Source organism: Chiroxiphia lanceolata, chromosome 2, assembly GCF_009829145.1.
Source record: "Chiroxiphia lanceolata isolate bChiLan1 chromosome 2, bChiLan1.pri, whole genome shotgun sequence".
Taxonomy (NCBI): Eukaryota; Metazoa; Chordata; class Aves; order Passeriformes; family Pipridae; genus Chiroxiphia; species Chiroxiphia lanceolata.
In genome coordinates, this window is record NC_045638.1 from 22,642,316 (window position 1) to 22,669,577 (window position 27,262).

The following is a 27,262-nucleotide window of genomic DNA, read 5'->3' on the forward strand; positions in this document are numbered from 1 at the left end:
AAATATCTTTTTGCTCATATGAGAAACAAGATTGAATTTTTAGGAGGTCTTTATGGTTTGTCTTGGTCCAATCAAGCTGTGTAAGACTCGATGATAATTTTATTTGCATTGGTTCCATGAAAAATTCAGATTTTGGCTAATTAATAAATCCTAATGAAGATGAATAAAATGTTAAGTCATTGAAGATGGTAACTGAAGGAATTATTTCTTCAAGGTTATGGAACAGAGTAAACCAAATTGCATTTCTTATGTAAAAACATAATTTGATGATTTTTTTAATACACTTTTTTGGTTTATATTCTTTTTTAATAGCACATTAATTTTGTTTTTTGCAGAAATCACTTTTAACTGAAGTACTGCATTGTCACAGAATATGATACATTTTTTCAAATATTTTCAATTTGTTCTTCTTGACATTTTATGTTTATGTGCAGTTTGCATCTTTTTTGTTTTTCAATTTCAAATGTAACAGATTTTGACATTTTTGTTACATTTTTTTGTACTAGTGGTTTTTAATTTTTGAGAACCTGCTGGTTTTGAATTCTCTTTTTTCCCTTTATTCTCCTCCTCACTATGATCCCAGGAGCCAACACAAAGAAAAGCGCAGATGATATAACCAGTAATGATCGTGGTGAAGATGAAGGTATTTTTTGTTTTTTCAAAGCCTGATCCTGATGCATGAACATAAACTTTTCAATTTTTGTTATAATTATAATAATAATTATTGTTATTGTTATTGCTGTTATTTCAACATGATTTTTAGTCCCTCATTTGCAGAAGCTCACCTCAGTGTGCTTCTTTGTTTTCTTCTTTAGAATTTACTTTCATTGTTTTTCTTTTTAAAATCCAAATTAGCATATAGATGACTGCAGCTCCTCTGTGACATAGGTGTAAAGTTTATTACTAAATATGTGTGAAGTGAGTAACATAAGTGTTATTTAAAGCCACATACTTTTCCCCCTCTATTCTTTCTTAGGTTGGGAAAATGGAATTTAAAATCATGCATGTGGTCTTTTCCCTCCTACACGTTTTGTAAATTCACTTGTTTGAAATTCATGAAAAAATTCACATAAATCCTTCCTTTCACTTTCACTGTTTCCCCAGTGCACATGCTGTACATTGATGCAGTTGAATTGTGCTTTGTCTTTGCTATTTTTATTTACTTATTTATTTTTTTTCTCACAGGATGTGGTTTATTTCAGGATACAAAAATAAAGGAAGCTGTTGATGTTGCTTTATTGTTTTTTTCCTGTGATCAGCTAGCCTCTGAGACACATTCGTTCTGACTCTGACCACATTCCCACTGAAATCAGTAACAGTCATTTTCATTGACTTCTTTCAAAGTTGGATTGGATTCCCTGAAAGGAAATGTTAAAAGTTCACAGTGAAGTACCCCAGAAAAGTTTTAGAAGGAAATACTTTTTTCCCTGTCTCGACACAGTGAATCTATTTAGTATTCACCAAAATATAAAAAAGTCGTGAAATCTTCCTCTATTCTCACCCTTCCTTTTCGCTGAAATTATACTGACAGTTTATTTTATTTCACATATAGACCAAATTAGGAAAAAAAAATTAAATTAAACGAGAAAATAACAACTTTGGTTTTGAAGCAATGTGTTTCTAAATCCTCTCATGCTTGGGCAATCCAGAGTGTTATTCCATGTCTTTTTTTCCTGTTTTTTTCTCTCTGACATCAGCTCAAATAACTTCAAAACATATCTTATAATCCTTATAATCCTACATACTGCAGTGAGGATACTATCACCTCTTTTCCAGGGAGTTCAGCTTGATTTTAGCAACTCTATCCACATACAAAATACCATAATAAAAATCTCAGATTTTTGATTCACACTGGTTGTCTTCTGCTATACCACCTTCATTGCTGAATTACACTATTTCTTATAACACAAAAATGCTATGCAGAGTACTCTAAAATTACTCTGTTATTTTCTGATTATCACCTTCCTATTTCTGTGCAACCTATGCTTTTTTAAGATGGCTGGTATTATCATTTCTATACCAAATTTGGAAGTTAATTTTAGAGCAAAGGACAAATAACAAACAAAACAAAAATTACTTAAAAAACCTAAAGATAAGTATTAGATTATGAACGCATTTTTATTCAGACTTCTTTAGAAAATGTCAGGATTTCATTATTAACAAAGGTATTCACTTCAGATCTATGCACATAAAGCATGGAGCTAATTTCCTTTATGTTGAAGCTAATCATGTTCCCGTTGAAGGGAAAGAGGAAGCCTCCAATTGACTTCAGCAGTGAAAGATTCAACCCTGAGAAAGAACTATGTAATAAGGAGGGATTACATACAGCAAATCATGCCATGAGACTTGAGGGGGGCAGAAGGGAAAAGTAATTCAGTAACACAAGTCATTGTGTTAAATGACAGCTGCATTCCTTTTTTTGAGGGCTTAGTTGTGCCTTTGGAAAAGAAGCACTTTTACCTACTTTGCTGAAAATGCTGAAAATAAAAAAAAATACATCCACTAGAATGCACCTCATTGCTTTATTTGATGTGTTTAATGGCTGTGTTACTTTTTTAGTCATCGGAATTAAAAGGATCTTATGACAAAAACTTCTGTTAGTAAAGTACAAGGCCTAAAATACTACATGTTAAGTACATGTCTTTTCATATAAATGAGGCAAAACTAACAAGCCTTAAACTCTGACAAGTTGTACATTGAAGCCTGGACATACGCTCCTACACTCAGCTGGAAATTCATGATATTTAAGGTAGTGCATACACATGAGTAAAATAAAAATGGGACATAGGAATTTGACCAGTGAAAATTTCCCTTTATGTATGCTCAAATTAGTTCCACATATACAAAACATTAAATATCTGGTACCTCATTGCTGATCACATTTTTTGTGTCTCAAAGTATTTCCTAACAAACCTGAGCGGAAGGAAGAGTTTTGGAAGGTTTTCAAACCCAAGTCCTTGTCTTCTAGATGTTTAGCTCCACTTCCCTTCTCTAGTCTTCAATATATGCCTATCCTACCCAAAAGAGAACACTGCTTTTCCTTTTTTTTTTTTCCTCAAATCCTGATTGAATAATCAGAGATTCTGATTTTTCTTGTATGTTTTGCTGTATACCTGAAAGAAGTGCTCTGATTCCATGCAGATACACTGAATTATTTGTAAAATGTTTGCATATCTAATGGTGGCTTGCTAAATTGCTCTCTACTTTATAAAGGAGCTTAGCGCCTGTTCCCACTGTTTTTGTAGAGAACATAAGTTCCTAATCTAGGTATCCTGAATCATCTCTGGCATCAGGAGCCATTCATCTGGTCCTAAATATACTCCAAATCATTGATTAGTGCATCTTTGTAATGCACTTTGAAATATCAAAATATTGCTGTCAATCTCCTTTACCTTTCTTTTAGAAATAAAGACCCAGCTGTTTACCTGTTTGAAAGTAGTCAGGAGTGTTTTTGCATATACAAAAGATCAACAATACCCTTAATTCAAGGATGTTCTTTGAGGGTTAGGTACCATGACAAGGAAAAGTACTATAAAAAAGACATAGTTTGATTTAAATACAAAAAAAATCTGGGCCATGAATTCACATAAATCCTCTCTGTTAACTCTTAGGCTATTTGAAAGAAGGAACAGTCCACTATGTTTAATTCTATCAGAACTATTTGATTTTGTGATATTATCTTTTACTGAACTATTGAGAATATAACTTCAACAGTTATGTCCCAGTGAGGAATGGGAAAGTATGGATCATTACCGTAATTTCATTATTAGATGCACAGATGTTTCTAAGCTGGCATATACTTGAATGAGAATATTCTAAAAAAGACAAGATTATTCCATAATTTGATTTTCCTCTTTAGGCTTTGAGACATTTATATTCAAATTAAATTTCTTGTAAGTTTGAAGGCATTTCAAGTGTTCTGAGAACATTTCAGAGGAAATAGTATCTGAAATTTGAAATTATAAATACTAGGCTTGTAGGATGAGCCTGAACTCTGTAAGCTAGCTGATTAAAATGGTGGTGATGACATTGAAAACATAGGAAATAATTAAGACTATTTTTAGCACTGTTATAAATTGCTAATGCCATTTTCCTTAATTTTTTATTACTTTATTGTGTTTTCCTTACTTGAATTTTTTCAGACATTCATGATCAGAACAGCAAGAAACCCGTTATGGTCTACATCCATGGTGGATCTTACATGGAGGGTACTGGCAATATGATTGATGGCAGCATTCTCGCAAGTTATGGAAATGTCATTGTTGTCACTATCAATTACAGGCTGGGGGTTTTAGGTAAGTGATTCTTTTCTTCACAGAAATATTTGCATAGAAATATTTTATTGCTGAATTTTTCTATTGATCAATCAGAGGCCCTTGGGTCAGTTTCTATTTTAAAAGAGACCATTCTCGCTGATGGATTTTGAATTCTGTTCAATATTTTTTGAAAACTGGGCTAGACTACATTCTTTTTGACAACTGCCTTCACCTTAGACAGAAATGACTGGAAATGTGTAATGTTTCAAGAACTAGTATCTTTTTCTTATTAAAATCATCTCAATTCTGTGTAAAAAAAAAAGGAAGAAAATTAATCAAGAATGAGTACTCACCAGTTTCAAAACAGTAGGCAATGATAGGAAGAGGGAAAATGTTACTATATAGCTTCATTTATTATTTTTGTGTGCAAAGTGTTTTTTAGAGCAGAGGACATAGAGGTAATACAGAAGAGAAACGCTATATACCCTGATGGAATTTATGTTGCAAGTAATAGGCAATCAAGGGGTTTCAAGGAGCACTGTGAAATTATCTTCCTAAATATAAGGAACTTCATAATCATGAATTATAATATTGAGAGAAATTAATACTGCTGTCTTTCAAACAGGAAAAAAATAGGTGCATCTTCTTGACATAAATATTCCTCTGTCACCATTAGACTGAATGACAAAATAACCTTAGATCCATGACAATTGATCAAAAATCTTTTCTGCCTTCTCTGTTATTCCAGTTTCTGCATGTTAGCATGTACCAAACTTTTGTCTAAATTAAGGTTCATTTATCTACTGAAGTTCCTTTTACATAGGAAAATAAAAAAAAAAATGCAGATAAAACCAGACATTAGAAAAATTTTTCATCTTCATGAAAAAGCTTATAGTTTGTATAGAATAGCATATAGAATGCTCAAATGCTCATATTTCTGGCATTTTTGATACACAAGGTAAGGTATAGTTATTTAGTTTATGTGGCTTTTACAAGGATTTTTGATCTTGTGTTTCTTAATAGCAAAGCTGATCTATATTCTTGTCATGTACTATTTCAGAACACAGGGAATTTCTTTTGCTGAGTTATCTGTTCATGTTGTAAATGCATTTAAAAACTTTATAGTTCATCAGAGTACTGAGAATTTTTTTTCTTGTCCCTGATTTTGACTCTTCTTTAAATACAAAAGAGCACTTTTTTTTTCTGTGATGGAATTAGATTTAAATATAAAGACAGAATTATAATGAGATATTTTGGTATATTTATGCGTGCAATCTTGGTGCTCAGAGAAAATAACAAAAGGCAAAAAAGTAAGAACTCAAGACACAAAAAATGAATTACTGTTTTTCTTGTTGTTGTCAAATGAAGTATATACCCAGGAACTCGGTAGTAGTTATTTATCTGTAAAAAAGGTTATTTAATGGATCTCTTAAAAGGTTTTCTCTTGATTTCTTAAAACTAACATTATCGAAGGATAAAAATTATTATAAGTGGTTTAAAATGTTTCATTGTCCAGCTGGCTCATATAAATCTAAAGGAAAAGGTACAATATTTGCATTGGTGAATTGTTATTTTATGTACTTATATTGAAAACAAAATAATAGAAGGAATCAGAATGCTATATTTTTATATTGTGGCATTCAGGAAAAAAGACAATGCAGAGGCATTCATATGAGAAACTGAAATATAATAATCAGAATTTTAAATGGATTAGGAAAAATACAGTGCTATATTTGGCATTAAATATTGCTTCTCAGCAAATGTAACTTTCGAGACTGTGGAATTTATTCTTTATTACAAAAGTCTATGTTTGACTTAGAAAAACAAAGATATTTGGAATATGTGTATAGCACTTAAAAAAACAGGGGAATTGTGTTTTATGAGTATATTTAGGTTTTCTCGTCCTGCAGGAAATGTAAATGTAATCACTGAGAACTCACTGGGTTCTACCTAGACATTGGAAGATGGTGGGTGAATTGCATGTATTTTTGACTAGTTTCAAAAGTAAAAGAAAAAGAAAGAGAAAACACAATTTTCTTCAGATGAACAACCATGTGGAAAACAAACGATTATTCATAAAAGTTAAAAAAGTAGTATAATTATTATGACATAGAGTTTGAAGGTTAACAATATTTGTATCCTTTTCTTCTAGTCTGGATTATTGAAGGTTATATTTGCTTAAATCTTGTGTGTTTCAAATGCATTTGATTTGTAAGTTTATACATGAGATCAAATTCAAACCTGTTGTTAATGACAGAGATGTATAATTCTATCGCTATTATCTCATCCTGTGATGAAGAAATATGCATTAAATTGATCAAATGCATATCTCTAGGAAAATTATCACTTGAATGGATTCTGAACGGTATACTCTCCAAAAATGTTAGTTCTGTTCTCGAGACACATTAAATTATTTTTCTTTCAGTCTATATGGTGCAATTAACAGCAGTAGATACAAAAAATATTAGGACTGCATAGATAATCACTGGATGATGTTAGACAGCATAGAATGGTTTGGATTGGAAGGGACCTTCCAGGACCATATAGTCCAACCCCATTGCCATAGGAAGGGACATCTATTGCTACATCAGGTTGCTCAAAACTCCAACCTGACGTTGAACACTTCCAATGATGGGGCATCCACTGCTTCTCTGGGCAATCTGTTTCAGTGTCTCCCCACCCTCATCACAGAAGATTTCTTTTGGCCCTTGTCTTGCTACGGTAGACCTTAGTTAAAAGTCTCTCCATCTTTCTTATAAGCGCCCTTTGTATATTGAAAGGCCCTAATAAGGTCTTACAGGAGCATTGAACAGACCTGATTCAGCTTTTCTTTATAGGAGAGGTGTTCCAGCCTTCTGACTGGAACATTTTTGTGACTCTCCTCTGAACCTACCCTAACAGGTCTATACTTTTCTTGTGCTGGGGACTGCAGAGCTGGACATGGTACTCCAGGTGGGGTCTTTCAAGACCAGAGTAGAGGGGGAGAACAGCCTCCCTCAATCTGCTGGCCACACTGCTTTTGATGCAGCCCATGATGTGATTGTCTTTCTGGTCTGCAAGCACATATTGCTGGCTCTTGTCCAATTTTTTCATCCACCATTATTCCCAATCCCTTCTCCACCTGTTCTCAGTTCATTCACCTCCAGTCTGTACTGATACTGGGGATTGCTCCAATATGGGTGAAGGACCTTGCACTTGGCCTTGTTGAACTTCTTGTGGTTCACACTTGGACCACCTTTCAAGCTTGTCAAGGTCAAGTCCTTCTGCATGGCATCCCTTCCCTCTAGCATGTCAAGTAAAACACTCAACTTTGTGATGTTCACAGACTTCCTGATGGTGCACTTAATCCCGCTATCTGTGTAATTAATGAAGATATCTGTTCAATTTAGTGGCAAGAGTGTTATGGTGGATCTTATCAAATTTCTTAAAAACATTCAGGTAGATAACAATTACTCTTTCCTTGTGTATTGATGGAGTCACATTATTGTAGATGGCCACTCATAACTGTAGATTAGCCAGTCATGATTTGCCCTTGGTGAAGCCATGATGCTGTCTCGAATCACATTTCTGTCTTCCATATGCTTCAGTATAACTTCCATAAGGATCCATTCCATGATCTTATTGGGCATGGAGGTGAAGCTGACTGGTCAGTAGTTCCCAGGGTCCTCCTAACATAATTTTTGAAAACAGGTGTGATGTCTCCTCAGTCACTGGGGCCTTCCTCTGTTTCCCATGGCTTTTCAAATATAGTGGAAATTGGCTTAGTGACTACATCTGTTATTTCCCTCAAGATCCTGGGATGCATTTTATTGGGCCCCATGGACTTTTGTATGCTCAGGTTCCTCACGGATCTACAATGGGAGGGCCTTAATTCCCCCAGTCTCTACCTGAAGGTTCAGGGATTTGACAGATGTGGGAAGAGCAATTACCAGTGAAAACTGAGGGGCAAAATATTTTTTAGTACCTCAGTCTTTTCCACAGCATTTTTCACTAACTCTCCTCTCTTATTTATTGAGGGGAGTACATCTTCCTTTTCTGAGCGACATACTGTTCTGAGCACCAGGGCTGTAGAAGCCCTTCTTGTCATGTCTTCATATTCCTCACCAAATTTAGCTCCAACTCTGCCTTAGTTTTTCTGGTCTCATCCCTATACCTCTGGACATCATCTTTATCTTCTTTCTAGGATATGTGTCCCTGGTTCCACTGACTCAAAGTCTGGTTATAACTGAGAAACTGAAAATCCTAGTCTAAAATTAATTAAAATATACAGACATCCTAGTCAGAAAAAAAGCCTTTTTTTTTTTTTTTTTCTGATTTAACTGTAACATGGTGGCATCCAGGGCTATAAAACATTTTAACTGAATTATAGAGACAAATATCTTTACCTCAATCTTTTCTTCTTGTATCTGGCTAAAATCATGGCTAGGCTTTGCGAACGAAGATTTGGGAAGGGCTCTACCCACATTTGCTACAAGCACGCTGGTGGCTAAAGAGGCCAATGCGAGATAGACAAGACGGTTGCAAAAGGCACAACAGAAAGACTCCTTGGATGGAGAGCTTTCGGAAGACTCCATAAAAGAGTCTGGCGAATTAAACACCAGAAGAAAAGTACAAAGATCAGTGTTTACAGAACCATTGTACTGTCTACGCTTTTATATGGGTCCAAATCATGGGTCGTCTACCGCCACCACCTGCAAGTCCTAGAACGCTTCCATCAACGCTGTCTCCATACAATCCTAAACATCCACTGGTCAGATTATGTGACTAATATGTCTGTTCTACAACAGGCAGCAGTTACGAGTATTGAGGCCGTGTTGCTGAGAATCTGGCTAAAATATAACTCTTTAAATTATGCACTGAACAATGTTTATCTGTAACTCTAGCATATTCCCCCTCTTAGAGGACTGCAGAGCTGCTCTGGGAATAATTTCCTCATCTCTCTGTCTCTCTCTGTGTTCAAGTAGTACCATGACAAAATAGCAGACAGCTGGATTTAAGACTTTTGAACCCTTAAATTATCCCTCTCTTTCCTTTGATTTAAGTATTTCTAGAATTTCCTGAGATTTCTAGATCCCCAAGAATGCATGCAGCAATAATCTGCGTTGTTGATGTTATTTAGAAGACCATATTTTCCCTTTGAGTATAAGTTTGCATTTAGCAAAATGCATTCCATGGGTAGGCTCCTTTTGGGACAATAAAATAGAAAGATTTAGCTTTTTCTTCTACTTATTCTAGTGAGCACTATTCAAAAAGTGGAATGCTGCAGTGGTGTGTTTAATGACTTGTTCACTTTAAGGTTTGTGAAGATGCTGCCTCTGCCCAGCTGAGCAGTTTCTGTTCCTACTCATACCTCACCACAATGGTGACTGAAGATTCTGCTGGAACTAGAGGGCATTGTTAAATTGTCCCAGTGCAAGGCAGTGCTCCTGTATCTTGAAAACTTAAATTCTGTAACACACAGTTTAAATCCAGTTGTGTCCCCACTCCATACCACATGATTTGAGCACTGTGTATGGTGACTCTATTTTTTTTATAATATATTTAAATTATTCAACCATTGAGTTGAATTTTCAAAATTCCCAAGCTATTTAGAGAGTTATTGAACAGAAATAATAGAAATTCATCAGAGTGGTTGGATTAGGCAAAACAGATATCCTAATTCAAAATAGGTTCTAATATTACAAAAAGTGGGATGGTTTGAATGATGTGGCTTAGTCTAGATACTGCTCAATTCCTCTTCAGTATCTACATTCTTATTCTTCATGGATATGCTTTAAGAAGTAACAACATCTTTCCACCCTAGCTACAGACACTGTTTTAGTGCCTTTTTCAGGATTATATTGGCAGGAAAAATACAAAAGAGGGATTAATGTTTAGTATTGTTTTACAGTGACATGACCTGGATCATTTGTCTCATAGTGAGACTTCAATTTGCTCTTTCCTTGTTTAGCTTGTGTAACCGTAAAAATTAAATCTGACAACTCGCCCTCGCTCAAAAAAACCTGAAAAACAAAACCAAAACCAAACCTCAAAACAATAAAATCAAAGCCCCAAAGCCCTAGCACATTTTTTTATTCAGTTAAATTTAATCATGGTGTTACACACTTTGAAGAAAAAAATTGAAGCAATCTTCAAAAAGTTACCATATTCAAAGATGAACTTGATCTTGTGTGAGCTATTAAAGACAAAAACAGAGATGATTTCTAGAAATATGAATCAGGCATTTGGAAGCCAGAGTCTTATTACAGAAAAAATGGAAAGCCAAAACCTGAGGTGAATTCTAGAAATATGGATGAGGTATTTTGAAAGCTGGAGTTAAATGAAACATCTACTGCAGTAAAATGAGACACACTCAGAGTTCAAAATTGTAAAATTGACTTAGCATTTCTGAGACTCCTGCACTTTAACATTTTCTTCCTCTTACAATTCCAAATCATGTAGATAAGGATAGACTATCTCTCATTTATCTTTCTTTTTGGCAATAAACATCCATTTAAAGTACTCTGTCTGGAAAGGCTGGACTTCCTTTTAGCAGATATTATATACACATGCAATTATAGCTCTTTATAAGTAACCATATTAGACAATGCAATATAAATCAAGAGTTCAATTTACAAGGAGGCTCCATACTTCAAGTTACTGAGAACCTCAGCTTTTTTATGTCACTGAGTACCTGGTTTGTAAATTAAAACACTGAAATAGTGTATGTTTTAAATGTACTGCTTATGATTTGACTAACCATTACAGTTCCCTTCCAACTGAGCTACATTCAGTTCTATTCTATTCTATTCTATTCTATTCTATTCTATTCTATTCTATTCTATTCTATTCTATTCTATTCTGTTAAGCAGTAATCAAATCAAGCAAGTAATATATGACCTTATGAGTCAGATTTTTTTTGTGTTGGCGGTGTACAATACTCTACAATACGTCAAATTTTATCTTCAATAGTTTAATTATTGAGCAGAATTACTCTGCATTTTAAATTTTGATATGAAGGTATCTGTTCCCTTTGTGCCTCTATACAGCCATCCTCTACCTCCACTCTATTTCCACAGAAAACTTAGAGGTGATCTGGTAGAAAAGGCCAGAGGTAGTACAACATGGGAATGACCCAGGAGCTGGAGTGTGCTGAGTAAATCACAGTTTCATGCTTACACAAGAAAGGAGGTTTATTTAAGCTCATTAATCTTATTCTGAATGTTTACATTGTTGAAGCCAATATAAACTTCACTCCATTGCCTCACCTATCTCTAAGCTTCATGCAGATTTCCTGGCCAGTTTTGTCCCTGGCCTGTCTTCTCAGCTGGCTAATAATTGTGTTAGCTAATGTCAGTTTACGTAGCTGATTTTCTAGTTCAGTGTAACTCCTAACTTCCCAGAAATGATACCTGTAACTCCCATTGCTATCAACATGTTTTTCTAGACATTGGAATTATGATCTTTGATAATTCTTTTTTTTTTCTGTAAATCTTATATTTTTCTCTTATTTTAAATCTATTATTAAGTCACAGAAATTGTATTTGCGCAAATACAGCTCATAAACTCTACCCATATCCCATTGGGTTTGGACTGTTATGTCACTGCATCTTCCATTTCAAACATCAGAAGCAATGTGTACATTCATAGTTTCTAAAATCAGGTATATTCCTTTTATTGAGTGAGCACATGGTACTGCTGTGATTGTGTCTTACAACCACAAATGCACTTATCAGCTTGTTCTGCACTCATGTGGCTTATTTTTACAGCATATGAAGCTGTGTAACTTCTATGTAATTCTGTAACAGGGCAAGTATGGGCATTCTTGAAATATAATTGTCAAATTTAGCAAGAAACTTTTGACAGAGAGTTCCTCTTACCTAAATGCAACAAAATCTTCTTCCTCCAGACAATGGATTGACGCGGTTGACTTAGCTAGTAAAGTATGGTCTCATAAAATAATTTTAATCATAGCCTATATAGTAAAACAGACCAAAAAGCTATAAGACAATGTAAAAGAAGAGAATAGGATATAATTTTTAGGTAATTCACTGCATTTTAGCAATTCAGTGAGCACATGGATGCTTGTACATCACTCTGAGCATACTTTCTTTAAGAACATTTTGTGTTAACTAAGATTTATAATACATTCTTTTCACAAGTTTGTACCTACTGTATGTGAAAGAATTAGAGGTCTGTGTTTTGAAATTATGTATTTATGCTAGGTTTTGGCAGTGCAAGAAGAGTGTCCTGATTTAATGAACACCTTCATAAATTAGGAGTATCTGTTACTTGTTCTGTCTCTTTTTGAGACAACTTCTTACATTGATATTCAAATATGGATAGAGTACCTGAACTTTCAGTGGACAACAGTGAAGGCTTCTATATTGTTATAATAAATATATGCAGAACACCCAATCAGATGTTGATCCTTCAAAGAAACAGTCTGATCGTATGCATTAGATAATTCCAAAGGAAGAATCAAATGCACAAAATGCTGCATGTATTGATATAAATGTATTACACGCAATTTTGAAAAGTAGATAAAATCATTTAGAGTCTAACAAACCAAAAAGCTATTTTTCAAAACATTTTTTAAGGTTACCTGTAAAAACAAATGACAGTGAAAATATAAAAAATGCTGGTATAGTAATTATAACTTGTTCAAATCTCTGTAACTCTTTTGAAACTCACAAACATTTAGAGTCATTTTTGTGAGGTATATTTTGATGTAATTGAAAGCTTACTTGATAAAATTTCTGCACATGAATTGTCGTTACATTGACTGAATTCTGTTTTCATGGTATATTTTAGTATTAAGATTTTTTATATATACATATATACATAATCCATATAAATTTTGTGGTAATTCCATAGTTAATCAGTTTATACAAAAGACATGGTTTTATAAAATATAATTTTTTTTCTGAATATTGTGTAAAGAGTAGAGTGGCAGAATCATGTCCCTTGACCTGTTGGTCCCAGCTCTCTTGCTGGTTTTTTGTGTCTAGGGCACAGTTGGGTTTCTGGGCTGCAACATCACATGACTGGCTCATGGCCAGCTTTTCATCCACCTAAACCTCCAAGTCCTTCTTCACAAGGCTGCAGTCAATGAGTTCTTCTCCCAGTCTGCATTCATGTCTGGGATTGCCCTGACTCAGGTGCAGCACCTCGCACTTGGGCTTGTTGAACCTCATGGACCCAGTTCTAAAGCTCTTTATAAGGGTTGCCTTGAATATTGCCCATAATCTCCATTCTTCATTTATTTTTTTTCTTTTTAAAATTTGGTATGCTATACATAAGTTCTCTTGTCAACTTGGATCAAAAGAATTTTGTTCACTGAAATCTGAAACTTTATTCTTGACTTTATGTCATTCAAAAGACATTGAAAGTTTTAGGATGTCATTATATAACATTTTACAATTTAAAGCATCAGTCTGAAATGCAATGATGATATAGTGATAATACATACATTGTTTTATATTGAGCTTATACAGAAAAAAGAACTGTGGATGAAGTAGAAAAAGAACTGTGAATGAAGTAGAAAAAGAACTGTGGATGAAGTTCAAGTGCACTGAAGTCAACAAAAAATTTACTGCTCAACTCAAATGGGTCAAGATTGAAATATACTTAATCCCTGTATTTCATAAGAAGCCACCAACCTGATAGTCTGTGTTTAAAAACATTTTTTTATAATTTTCTCAAAAGTGCATCATAGAATCATAAAATCATATAATACTGGAAGGGACCCACAAGGATCATCACAGTCCAACTCCTGGCCCTTCACAGGACACCCTAAGAATCACATCATGTGCCTGAGAGTGTTGTCCAAATGCTTCTTGAACTCAGACAGGCTTGGTACTGTGAACCACTTCCCTGGGGAGCCCGTTCCACTGCCCAATCACCCTTCCGGGCAAAGAATCTTTTCTAATATACAACCTAAACAGCTTCATGTAATTCCCTACCTACTTAGTATACCTTCAAGTCCTGCATCCAAGTCATTTATGAAGATGTTGAAGAGCACTGGGCCTAAGATAGAGCCCTGCAGAACCCTACTAGTGATATAACCCCATTTACTATAACCCTCTGCACCTGACCCGTCAGCCAGTTACTCACCCATCCCATGAGATGTTTATTCAGCTGTCCAGAAAGATACTGCGAGAGACATGCTTTTAATATTATTATGAAGATCCTTACTGACTAAAATAAATGCATATTAGATCTTTCATTTTTTAGGAAATCCTCCATAATTGCAAGGGATTGCAATATTTTACACAGAAATTAGAAAAAAAAAAAAAGTGAAGTGTAACTTAATCTAACCATCCCTTGAAAATGAACCTGTTAACATAATCAGAATGACAAAAGTGTGTGTGAGGTAAATGTCATTATGCTACTCACAAGGAGGCAGGGGAGCATCATGCAGTGCTTCATAGATTTAAAAGTTGTATGATTACACCAGCTAATTAAATGTACTCTTGGAAGGATAGCACAAAACAAAATCATTTTTTCCTAAATTATTTCAGACCTCCCATGTAATTCCATGCAATCACAGACTGGCAGACACTGAAGGATCAAAATATGTTTACTGCTTTGCAATGCCTATTCATACAGTATATAAATACACAGTATACACAGCTAAAACTATGCTTCCAGTGTGATTTGGGGGTTTCCACTTTAGAATAGACAATTATTTTTTTTATACTTTAATAGCTCCAAAAGCCTCTGTAAAGTATCTGAGAATATTGAATGAATAAAGCTTTTCTAGTGATGGATGTAAAGTGTGTTATTCAATAGATATCTGCAGGTAAAGGTTAGCAGCTGAGAAAAGCCATCCATTTTCATCTTTTCACTTCTGATTTTTAATTGAAAATTATTATTTCCATTTAGAGAACCAAAATAATGTGTTCTTTTGGCTTTCATTAGTGCCAAGTCTCCTGCAATTGCACTGGTTCATTTAAAGCTTACATTGATTAGGAGAACGCCTAGCAGTACAGGATGTAATAAAATGACTGTTGAGAAACTGGGAAGAAAAGAAACAGTTTTAGAATTTTCCATTTATTTTCTTCCCTATTTCTCACACAGTCTGTGGACTGTATTATGCTTTTTGCCTAAAAATAAGTACCCTCACTTTGGGATCTAGGAAGGGGTAAAATAAATACCTATACTTCAGCAGAATTTAAGAGAAGAGAATAAAACCAGAAGGAACATAAGTTTCCTCATTGATACTATCATAATTTGCATAAAGTCAGATCTTAGACATCTAAAGAAAATCAAAACCAGCCTCTCTAAGTATAATGAATAAATTTGTGTTTTAATTTCTACTAGAAATGTTAAATCAATCTTTAGCACTCAGGTATGTGACTATTTTTGAACAATATCATAAGTATGACTTTTCATATTTCATTTGTGTTACATGTAAAAGAAATAATGTCTGATTGTAAATATTTGTACTCTGTGAAAATATTTTTGCATTTTAATAGCAAGTAGTTACCTAACTCCCTTATGTCTCTTTATGCTCCCATCAATAATGACTAATTGAGTTTCTATCAAAAGGTATTTCAGACAAGTAAAAAATAACAAATAATACAGTGCTTTACACAGGTTACCTAGCCCACAACCAAACAGCACACTGAGGCTAGTTAATCATGAAAAAAATTTCATGCCCATATACTTTCAGTGGGATCGCGTTAGTCTCTAGAAATATATAATCAGTGAAACTCTTCTTCTGTTGAGAATCTTTTAGGAAGAAATACTGTCATTAAAGCTTTATGCCTTTGATACAGATGACTTAGTTACTGTAAACTTCTAGAAGATTTAACTGTAAAGCTTCTTAACTTTCCTTTTACCAAAGAAATATCAACAGAATTCCTGTTTCTTGGGCAGAGGGGAAATAAAACAGCAACCAAAAAATCTCAGTCTCTATCTGCTGTTCTTATTTTACTGCAGAAAGTAGGAGGAATCAAACACATATTCTGCCCCAGATTCTTAATTGTTTTAATCAAGGACTTGGATTAGTCCTTGATAAAAATACAAGGAATTCAATTCTGAATATCCTTGAATAAAGGGTAGCTTACAGATGTTGCACTCCCAAAATAGAAGAGAGAACAAACTATGACTCATAAGGTCCTAATTTCATCTTTACTTTCCCTTGCTCTTGGGCAAAATTATATTGCTTCAATTGATGACTTCTCAAAGAAGCAAAAGATTTCTCTTTTCTTCTAACATGGATTACAGTTGACAAATAGGGCAAACCTGTTTTTCCATAGTAGTAGCGTGACAGGAGGATAATTGTTTTTCTCCATACAACCACAACCAGGATCTCTGATCCAATTTACATCATAAAGTCTCTTAGGACAAAATCATCTTGCTGATGGTTGGTTTATCCAATGCCATGGTTACCCATGTCTGTGACTGCAGCTTCTGTCCATGGCATAGAAATTACTAAAAGTGTGAAGAAAAAAAAGAGCTTCCTTTCTGTTGTGCATGAAATTAAGAGCTGTCAGATTGGCACCAACAGATCCAGGAACTTTGGAATGGTTTTACCCTCACATCTCATAGTGAAGGTGCAATACAGCTTCCACCTTGCAACGTACTTGCTCAGAGCTCATGGCTCTTTGTATCTTGTGCAAATGCACAGTTTTCACTCAACACTTTTTCTTCATCTTCATTTGCAAATGCTGCAAATCTGTTTTTTAAAAAAGAGCATTTTAATCACTTATCTGAGTGCATGGAAGTTTCTGCTCTTTGTCAGAAGAAGAGAATTTAAATGGGGCCTTTTTGAAAAACCTATGGACTCTCATTTATTTGAGCCCTTTCACCAGCTTTGTTGCCCTCCTCTGGACACATTCTAGGACCTTCACATTATTCTTAAATCATGGGGCCCAGAACTGTACAGTACTCAAGGTGAGGCCACACCAATGTTGAATATAGTGGGATAACTGTCCTTTCCAAATGCTGTGTTTTGATGCACCCTGGGATGTGGTTTTCTCTCTTGGCTGCCTTGGCACCCTGCTGACTCCTACAGAGTCTGCTGTCAACCAGCACCCCCAGATCTCCTTCTGGAGGGCTGCTCTCTAGCTGCTCCTCTCCCAGTATATACCTGAGGTTTTTCCTGTGATTCTAGTCAAGGCTTAGTTGAAATGCAAGCTAATTTTATGGACATCTTTGTATGCCTACTGAACCCAGATAGTCATGCCTGTGGCTGATAAAAGAATAAAATCTAGCTAGCCTTCTACTTTTCTATGAGTGTTGCTGATTTCTTTTATCTCTTAGGCACCTTTAAAAATCTAAAAAATAATAAAAATGTTATTTAATAAAAATTTACCTTCATAAGCTGTATTTTTGTGTAAACTCAATATTTTGTCCCCTGTGTGGCCTTCACAGAGGATATGAACATGGACAAAATTTGTGAGAAAACATTCCAGAGATTTCATTCAAATACAATCTTCTAAAAGAGAAATTTTATAGTGAAGAAAAAATACATTGCACATGCCTGCCAAAATAACATAGAGCTTGAATTATTGTTTCTTCTTCATAACTGTGTTAAATATATTCAATAACCAATGGGACAAATTTTTCTCACATTTATGATGAAATTCTCCTGCTGTTTAAATCAATAGGACTTTTACCTTTCAATTTAAGACATCCAGTTTTCACCTTCAGATTGCTTTACTTAAAAGGCAATATCTTCTCTTACTGCAGAGAAGGTCTTCCTTTTATTTTAATAACTTGATTCCTGTCATTTGCAAAGATCATAACAGGAAGCAAATCACTCCAAAAAAGAAGTATCTCAGTCTGGTAATCAGTTACCTATATAACTGAATTATCAAGGACAAATTGCCTGCATCTTTGCATCTGTCAAAAGGTGATACCTAAAAGAAGACAAAGTTCCCATATCCGGAAACACCTTCTACATCATTTCAATGAAGAAAATTTACATTTAGAAACATAAAAATATCAGTCACCGCAGAACTTCTAAGTTGGTGGCATTTTACCACAAACATTTTTGTTTTTTTCTGAAGGCAGTACTCAAAATGCATGACTTTCATATACCCTGCCTGAGGGAAATTAAATTGATGTCTTGGGGAAATGAATCATCTATATAATTTTCTATTTATAAGAAGAAGTAAATGGAAGACAGGATCAGAAAAATCATATAGTCATAGATTCACAAAATGGCCTGGATTGGAAGGGACCTTAAAGATCATCTAGTTCCAACCTCCATGCCACAGGCAGGGACACCTTTCACTAGACCAGGTTGCTCAGAGCCCCATCCAACCTGACCTTGAACGCTACCAGGGATGGGGCATCCACAGCATCTCTGAGAAACGTATTTCAGTGCCTTACCATCCTCAATAAAGAATTTTTTTCTAATATCTAGTATAAACTTACTCTCTGTCAGTCCCTCTCCATTTTTCCTGTGGGCTCCCTTCAGATACAGGAAGGCTCCAATTAGGTCACACTGAAGCCTTTTCCTGGCTGAACAATCCTAATTCTCTCAGCCTTTCCTCATAGAAGAATTGCTCTGTCCCTCTAATTATCTTCGTGGTCCTTTGGACTCGTTCCAACAAGTCAATATCCTTTCTGTGCTGGGCACCCCAGAGCTGGATGCAGAACTGCAGGTGGGGTCTCACCAGAGCAGAGTAGAGGATCAGAATCACCTCCCTCAACCTGCTGGCCACACTACTTTTGATGGAGCCCAGGATACAATTGGCTTTCTGGACTGCAAGCGCACAGTCCCAGCTCATGTCCAGCCTCTCTTTTACCAGCACCTCCAAGTCTTTCTCAGCAGAGCTGAGAAAATGAGAACTAGTGATGTTTGTCACATATAACTATATATATGACATGTATATAATATAATGTATTTTACTTAGGAAACAGCTGAGAATCTTCCCTTTTTTTGGTAAGTGAAACATGCTTACTGTTATTTATAGGAAAAACAAGACTGCGTGAAAAAATACGAGCAAGGTCTTTGGCTAGTCTCACTGATCACTACCACATAGCATTGGTTAAAATGTCATGGAAGCAGACTGGTTTAGCAGAAAGCTCCTTTCCTCAAGAGTACAATAACAAAAGTTGGACTCAGTATGCCTCTAAGCAAATTGGGATTTTCTGACTTTCTTTGCTTTTTATTTGTAAGGACAACTGCAGGACCATCTTGAACTATACCAGTATTCGAAAAACAGCATCCAATTCAGTGTGCTGTAAGTTTGTATTCCAGATATTTGTTTTCCACTTTTCCAGCTTTTTTTTTTTCCTTGATTCTTCCCAGATATAGAAAAATCAATCAAAATTATTTGCCATTTATGACATCCTAGAAGTGGCAAGGCTGACCTGCAGATGTTAAACAAATTTGGTTATGCTGTCTGTAAGCAACTACCTATACTTTAGCAACTGGGACATTTTACAAAATTTGCAAAACATTCAAAAACATATTGGTTTAAGGAAGGTAGGTGTTTTGTCCATTCACCTTGAATTCTGCATACATAGATTCTTTTAAAGGGGAGGAAATTGCACAGTTCTCTTCATGTCTAGGCTTGCAAGACAGTTGTTTGGAATGTTAAAAAAATATATGGGAGATGTACTGGAAGTGCAGTTAGAACTTCAGCTTTCAAAAAAATTGTGAAGGAAGCAGCACTTGTATATCTTACTTTTTAGTTTTCTTGAATGTATTATGAGCTACAGTTTAGGGGATAACTCAGAATTTTGAGCATTAGACACTCCAAAAATTATCAAATATTTACTTCTACTGCTTTATAGTGGATGTGAGATGGAATAATATTAACAACTTCAAATATAATTTACTCTTCAAGACAAAAAAGTGTTTAAAGAAGTTTATTTAAACCAAACTGTGACCTTTGTTCATCCCCTGAGAGATTAGGAATCAGAGTACATCAACTTAGATAAAACTGTCCATTAACTGAGCTTCCTCACAGAGAAGTGTATGTACTCCCATTGAAAGCGAGCAGAAGCAGTGAAATAGCAGGAGGCAATAACTGCATAAAGATATTCAGAAGATCAGTGGTGAATTCAAGCATACCAGTGTCATTCTTTGAGTGCTAGGCTAGTACATTCTGTAATAAGAATGACCACTTTGAAACAGGTGCTCTAGAAACCTTCTACATGATCAACGCAAGAAGTATGGACAAAATCAATTCCATTAACAAAAAAAAAAAGGATTTCAGTAGGTTGTCCTGGTTTAGCCCTAGCCATCAATCAAACCTCACACAGCCACTCGCTCACACCTCCACCCATCAGATCATGCAGAGAATTAGATGGGTAAAAGCTGGAAAACTTGTGGGTTGAAATAAAGACCGTTTAATAGGGAAAGCAAAACCCACTCACACAAGCAAAGCAAAACAAGGAATTAAGTCACTGCTTGCCATGGGCAGGCAGATGTTCAGCCATCTCCAGGAGAGCAGGGTCCCATCATGCACAACAGTGACCTGGGAAGACAAACACCGTCACTCCAGGTGTCCCCCACTTCCTCTTTCTTCCATCCACTTTATATACTGAGCATGATGCCATAGGGTATGGAATATCCCTTTGACCAGTTTGGGTCTATGTCTCCTCCCAGCCTCCCATGCACCTCCAACTTCCTTGCCATCGTGGCAGTACGAAAAGCAGAAAAGGCTTTGGTTTTGTGCAAGCCCTGCTCAGCAATAACAAAAATATCTCTATATTACCAACCCTGTGTTCAACACAAATCCAAAACATGGCCCCATACCAGCCACTGTGAAAAAAATTAAGTCTACCCCACCCAAAACTAGTTCATATGGTTATTCTTGTTTTAGTTAAAGGATCGATATATGACCCTTTCTGCCATGTAGGAATATTCAAAACAACAGGAAACTAGTTTAAGAGGTTTTTAATTTCTGTCAAGCAAAGAAAGTAAATTCTTTTAATTCAATACCAATGGAAATTTTTCTAATATTTCTATGCCTTTCCCCTTTCCTGTTCTGCTACTAAATAGGAAAATAAGTATTTCCTTGAACCTACACAGTTTATTTTTCAAATTGTTATGCGTAAAACGGGTGCTTATCTGAATCTGGGAAATTTGTTTATAAAATTAGTAAGAAATGTACAAATGTTGCCCCTTTTAAATAATAAGCCTTCATTACTTTAAACAATCATACATTTTTTAATTAAGAAAATCCAGATTTTTGGAAAAATTGCAGTTGTGACTCTTACATAATTTCCTCTGATATATAAAAATTAAATTGCTGTAGGAAAATATGGACTACTTAAAAAGAATCCAAATTTGTAATATCACTTGTGAGCCTTAATTGTAATACCTTTTACATCTCTATCTTTCAGAGTAGGTTAACATTGCTAAGAAGAATATATGGTTGGCAGATACAGTAATTATTAAAATACTGGCCTTTAAAATAGTGATGACTCTAACAACCAAAATAACAGAGAAGTAGCAAAAAACCTATTGAGTAGAATGTTAATGTCTTCCTATGCGACTTTCACACTTTTTTTTTCCAGTTTTACACAGCTCCCTAATTTTGGCTACAGTCAAAATAAGGTCAAACATTTTTAAGAGCAGCTGTTACAAGAAATTCCTTCTTGCATGGACATTTCCCTAGGGCACTGACTCTTTTTTGTCCTATAAAATAGGAGATTTCCTGATTAAAGTAGCACTTGAAATATTGAAGCATCTAACACTAGTGCTGAAGATAACAATTTTTTATCTTTTAAGACCAAGAAATTACAGTATGCCAAAAAGTATTCCCATTTTGGAATCAACCAAAAATATGAATACTTAAGGAAGATATTTAACACTGTTTACTCTTTAGCTTAGGAAAGGAAAAAAACCCCCAAACTGATTTCCCTATTCTGAAATGTGAGAATGAGGTCTTGTGTAAAACTGTAATTCCTGATTCTTGATTCTTTCAACAATGTATACTTACTCTTTTTTTTGGGGGGGGAGTGTTGGGGTTTTTTTTGTTTCGTTTGGGTTTTTTTGTTTGGTTGGTTTTTGGTTGTTGTTGCTATATTTAGCTTTAATTAGAAGTTATAGCTTGGTCATGGTTTGTCTGGAAATTTCAGACCATATGAAGTTCCTGCTGACTTTGAAACAGCTGCAACAATCTTTGACTACTGAATTTTTCCTTCTCCCATTTTGATTTTAATGATAGAGTAGGACATAGATGGGGATCTGAGAGTACTTGCCTTGAACTATGTGGTGAGTAAATCAGAGGTAAAATTCCTTCCTTTAACTTGTTCCAGCAAACATGCAGCTGTGGACTGAAAGCATTTCATAGATGACTGAAAACAGTTTCTGCAAATCATAGTTGTAAACTTTAGCACAGACTCATCCATTTTACCTATGGCCACATAAGCATTAGAACTGGTATATATAAGAGAACAGGAATGGTGTTTTGTAACCTGAAGTTCAGAAAAAGCATGAAAGAAAATGATAAGGGACCCATTCTCAGATGTTTACAAGACAATAAATATAAATTCACAGTACCTCTAAAAAAAATTATGACAGTATCAGAAACTGTGCAGCTTGGGTTTGTGGAAAGTAGTCCTTTGGTAAAGACCTGAAATGAAATGTGGTCATCGCATTATTTTATTATCTGCATGTCCTATCACTTTTTTTGAAAGACAGTGCTTTATTTATATTCCTTATAATGTCTTCTCATGACGACAGGTAGATTGTGCACATCCATGAAAAGATGATTACTCAAATGTAATCAAAGTGATCATGAAGGTAAAGCTTGTAGAACATGAAAGGACACCTTTGAAACAGTGTGATTTTTTTTCTGTAAACTTGATCATACTTTGGTTTGTTTCATTACGTATATTTGTTGTGTGTAGTGTTTTCAAAGTAATACTCAGACCATGCAAAATGTTAGATATACCAGTTATAGTGCAAAATTGAGAAGAAAATTAAAAAAGCTTTTCTGGTTCAAGCCACTGATATTTTCATTCCTTAGCTCCTCTTGGTGTACTCTATCTCCTGTGCCACATAAAGCAGTAATTTTTGACCCATTGATGCAGGGACATGAAATGTCATATTTCCTTAAGTTGATTGCTTTCATGTATTCCTCCTATTTATACCATGTATCTTTGTTCTTCCTGGCAACCTAGGAGTCACATTCAAATCCTCTTAGTCAGGACTGACTCTGTTTTGTATGTATGAGCACCAGACATTTCTTGAATATTGCCTAAGGATGATAGGGCTGAAGGTTACCTTTGACACAGTTTCAAGGTCTGATTGCACATTGTGCCATAATCATTTTCTGAAGCATGCTGTGTATTTTGCACATGGACTGCCTGAAAAGTTATATTCAAGGGCATGATTGGCTTCTAAAAATAGAAGAATTAAAAATCAAAAGGGAAAGAGCAAAATTGAATGACAGTAGCAGAGAAAATAGTCAGATTCCAGGTAAATAAAAGGCAGATGCAGCCAAATCTGAACTACATAATCATCCTTTTGAATTGAGACTTAATTTAGTGATGAGGCTTAAGACAAAAGGATCTCCAATTGTTAGAGTGCTTATTAAGTATTTATTCTTTTTAAAGATATTGTTTTAATATCAGGCCCTTTTAGTTACTATGCAGATTGCCTCTTACTGCTTTTTTTGTAACTGATTAATTATTTAAACCTTCAGTGCTTTTATATGACAGGGGCTGAGCAACAAGAATAACCAAATGAAAGCTGTAAGTGTACACTGAAGGGAAGGCTTATCTGTGAGGTGTTGTGTATGTGGCTGTCACTGAATTGGATGTCAACTTTCTTAGTAATAGTCCTTGTGGTGTGATTGACAGGCTCATATATTTAGAAAATAGTCTGATCTGGAAAACATGGCTTGAGCCAAGAACAAAGAACCGATTAAAATTAATAAATACTATTTGCTTTCAAAACAGCTTTCTTAAAGGAAGGCATAAAGAAATAACAACACATTATACATGCATATAATTTCTTTTGTATTAACTTTTCCAAAATCATGTCAGTTATGTTTGAGAGATTTCCTTATCTTTCAAAACCTAATTACGTTGTATTATAAATGGTAGTTATCTTTTTCTTTAAATCATCTGTTTTGAAATCCCATGAGCATTTTTCAGATAAGGATATTAAAACTTATTTTGTGATAGTGTAAATCTAGGTTTCATGTAAGGAAGTTCTAGGCTTTGCATGAATAGGGAAATAAAACAGGTGTAGTATTTTTATGTATACCACTCAGCAATAATATCTATTCTAAAGGGATTCTAATCTTTATCTACCCAATTTTTTGGGCTCAAATTTCACTTGTTTATTTCTCTGCCTACCTTCCATACACAGACAGATACATAACCTTTTACAAATGTCTTGGTTATTATTGCGGAATAGACTGAAATAACATACATTTATTTCCTCACAGAAAAGAAAATCTTATCAAAGACCTTGACAGAAACAGAAAAAAACCCCAATTACCTGTTTCTGAAGGGCAGTGTCTGGTGCAGTGAGAATCATTACATTCCCCAGTGGTATTAACAAGTAAATTTTTTGATGAAAACCAGTTCTATACACTGATCCTTGTATGGTGTACAAAAGATCAGTGCATTAACATATTTTAATAATTCTAAAATGGACTCTAAGCACATTCTGAATAGTTCTTTTTTTTTCCCCTTAAACTATCTTGTCGTTTTAATTTTGGTGAGGTTTTTTTTTTTCCCATGCAAATGCTAACACAAAGTTGAAAGATCAAATTCTGCACATTAAGTTTTCAGTGAAGAAGTAGGGATTTCGGGGGTAGCTTTAGAAGACAGAACTTTTTTATGGTCATGGAATAGACAAACAAAAACTATTGCAGCCATGTCAATCCCAAGCTTTGACTATTTGAAGTAGTGGTTCCTTAAACATGAATAAGAACTCGATGCATGTTAGTTTGTTCATTGATGTCTTTGTGGTCAAGTTGAAGAGAATTGCATTTAAATATCTTGAAGAAATGCCCTTTTCAAAATCTATATGTATTTAATTTATATGTTGAATTGATATGTTAAATTCTTGTCTAATGTTTATTGACTCTTACTTACTGAGTGCAGACTGTGTCTTAAAATCTAAATCCTAAAATCTATCCCTACAATCTAATTCAAACGTAACAGAAAAGACTACACTAAATAGTTGCTAGTGAGAACACATGCTATATAGACGCAAAGTAAAAAGTTGGTTATTTGAGTCCTCTTCTGTGCTATGAGCACTGACCATGTTTGTTAGTATATTATAGCTTAAAAAGAAAAAAATAATATGACATATGTTTCTTATAATTTCTATTAATTTATCTTGCCCTGAAGAATGGACTCAGTTGTGTATATGAGATGCTTTGTTCACATAGATAATCTCATGAGCTGATCTGCATGCTATCCAAGAACAGTGATGAAGGATTGGTTATATACTGGGTGGAACTAACCCCAAAATCCAAAGAGAATTGTGTGTTAGAGACACTTAATGGCACCTTGTCTTTTAAAATAAAGGAGACTGTGAGTGTGAATGAACTTTGGTTGAGGTCTGAGGTCTCACAACTGAAGTCAGGAATAAGACTTCATGGAGGGGGTTCTGCATTAACAGGAAACCTCTGGCAGGACAGAGGACATGTGAGTTGTAGGTGGGTCCTGAGCCCACAAATCGTTGCTGAGTAAATAGAAAAATTCTGAAACACTTTTTTTTTTAATTATTTTTACTTTCCCCATGGATATATCTAAGGTTCCTCTAGAAAGTCTTTATATTCTTTATGCCTCTTGAAGAATTGAAATTTGAACAGTAGTAGTCCCATAAAATTAGAGCTCTCCATCTCTCCATGAACATGAATCATGATTTATATTGAAATTCCCCTTTATGGCTTTCAGCAACTTTCTAACTGAGGGCTGACTGGAAAACAGTGAGCATGTGAAGTAAGCAGAAGCCTATTCTTCGCAGGCTCCATAAACACCTAGCAAGGGAAAGAGATTCCTTCAGGGAGTGCTCCAGAACAGGAGCCTGGTTCAGATGATGCTGCCTCTAGGAGAGCCCTCAGATCTCACTGACTGTAATAGGAAAAGAAGAAAGTTCCTTATACAAATACTTGAAATGAGTTGATTCACTTAAAAGAAATCAAGCACCTTCCTTCTGCTTTTACAAATAGTATTAAAAGAAAACTTCATTTGGTATTTCCTTGGTTTGTTTTTTTAGGTTTTTTTTTTTTTGGGGGGGGTTGGGTTTTTTGTAAGAGCTAAGAGTTGTTAAAGTGGGGGAAAAGGATCATAGGACATAATACAGTGAAAAATACTTTCAACATTTATATATGCTTGTATATTTCTCTTGCAGCTATGCTGGGCACAAATCAGAAAAAAAAAAAAGAAAAAAGAGGAATGGAGACTAGAGGGAGAATATAGTAGATAATTACAAAAAAATATTTTAAATTAGTTACTGCATGGAAAACTCCTGTCCAAACAATAATGGCTTGATCTAAAATAAACTGAACTTCTATGATTGTATTATGTTAATTTATTTCTCTTAAATACTAAGCAACTCTGTAACAGGTTAATCAAATGGGGAGAAGATGGGTGCCACACAGAAGTTGAAAGCGAACATTGGGCTTGGAGAGCCTAAGAAATGTTTGGTATTGTAGACACAAAAATATAAAGAGAACTGATGGAAAACGTTGGAGGCTACAAGGTCCAGCCAGGAACACCCCCAGCCAGGAGCAGGGCAGCCAGGGGCACAGGGGCAACCCCAGCCCCAGCCATCGGGCAACTCCCTGGGGATGGGGATGGGCTGAGGCTGGGCTGGGATGTGGCCAGTGGGTGGTCTTGGCCCAGCAGGGCCATGTCTGGGCAGGGCAGGGCTGTGGGGAGATGGAGACCAGCCCTGCTGTGGCACCGCTGGGCAGGGGCTGGTGACCCCGGGGGGCTGATGTGTGTCCAGGACCCTGAGGAGAGTGAGGGGAGCCTCGGTTATGGGCAGGGACAGTCAGGGCTGGTGGTGCTCTGATGGGCCTGACAGAGACAAATTTCAATGTGAAACGGCAGAATAGCAAATAGAGAAAAAGAAAATC

General features: G+C 35.3%; 1 protein-coding gene across 2 annotated transcripts in view; it reads left to right on the plus strand.

Annotated features, from left to right (window-relative positions):
• Positions 1 to 27,262, plus strand: part of NLGN4X (neuroligin 4 X-linked) — a 183,469-nt gene that overhangs the window by 101,726 nt on the left and 54,481 nt on the right. The window contains exons 4-5 of one of the 2 annotated variants that reach the window (XM_032679611.1): positions 584 to 643; positions 4,143 to 4,295. In XM_032679611.1, coding sequence (XP_032535502.1) covers positions 584 to 643; positions 4,143 to 4,295 — 213 coding nt within the window. The remainder of the gene's footprint in view (positions 1 to 583; positions 644 to 4,142; positions 4,296 to 27,262) is intronic. The other variant, XM_032679612.1, reaches the window with a different exon arrangement.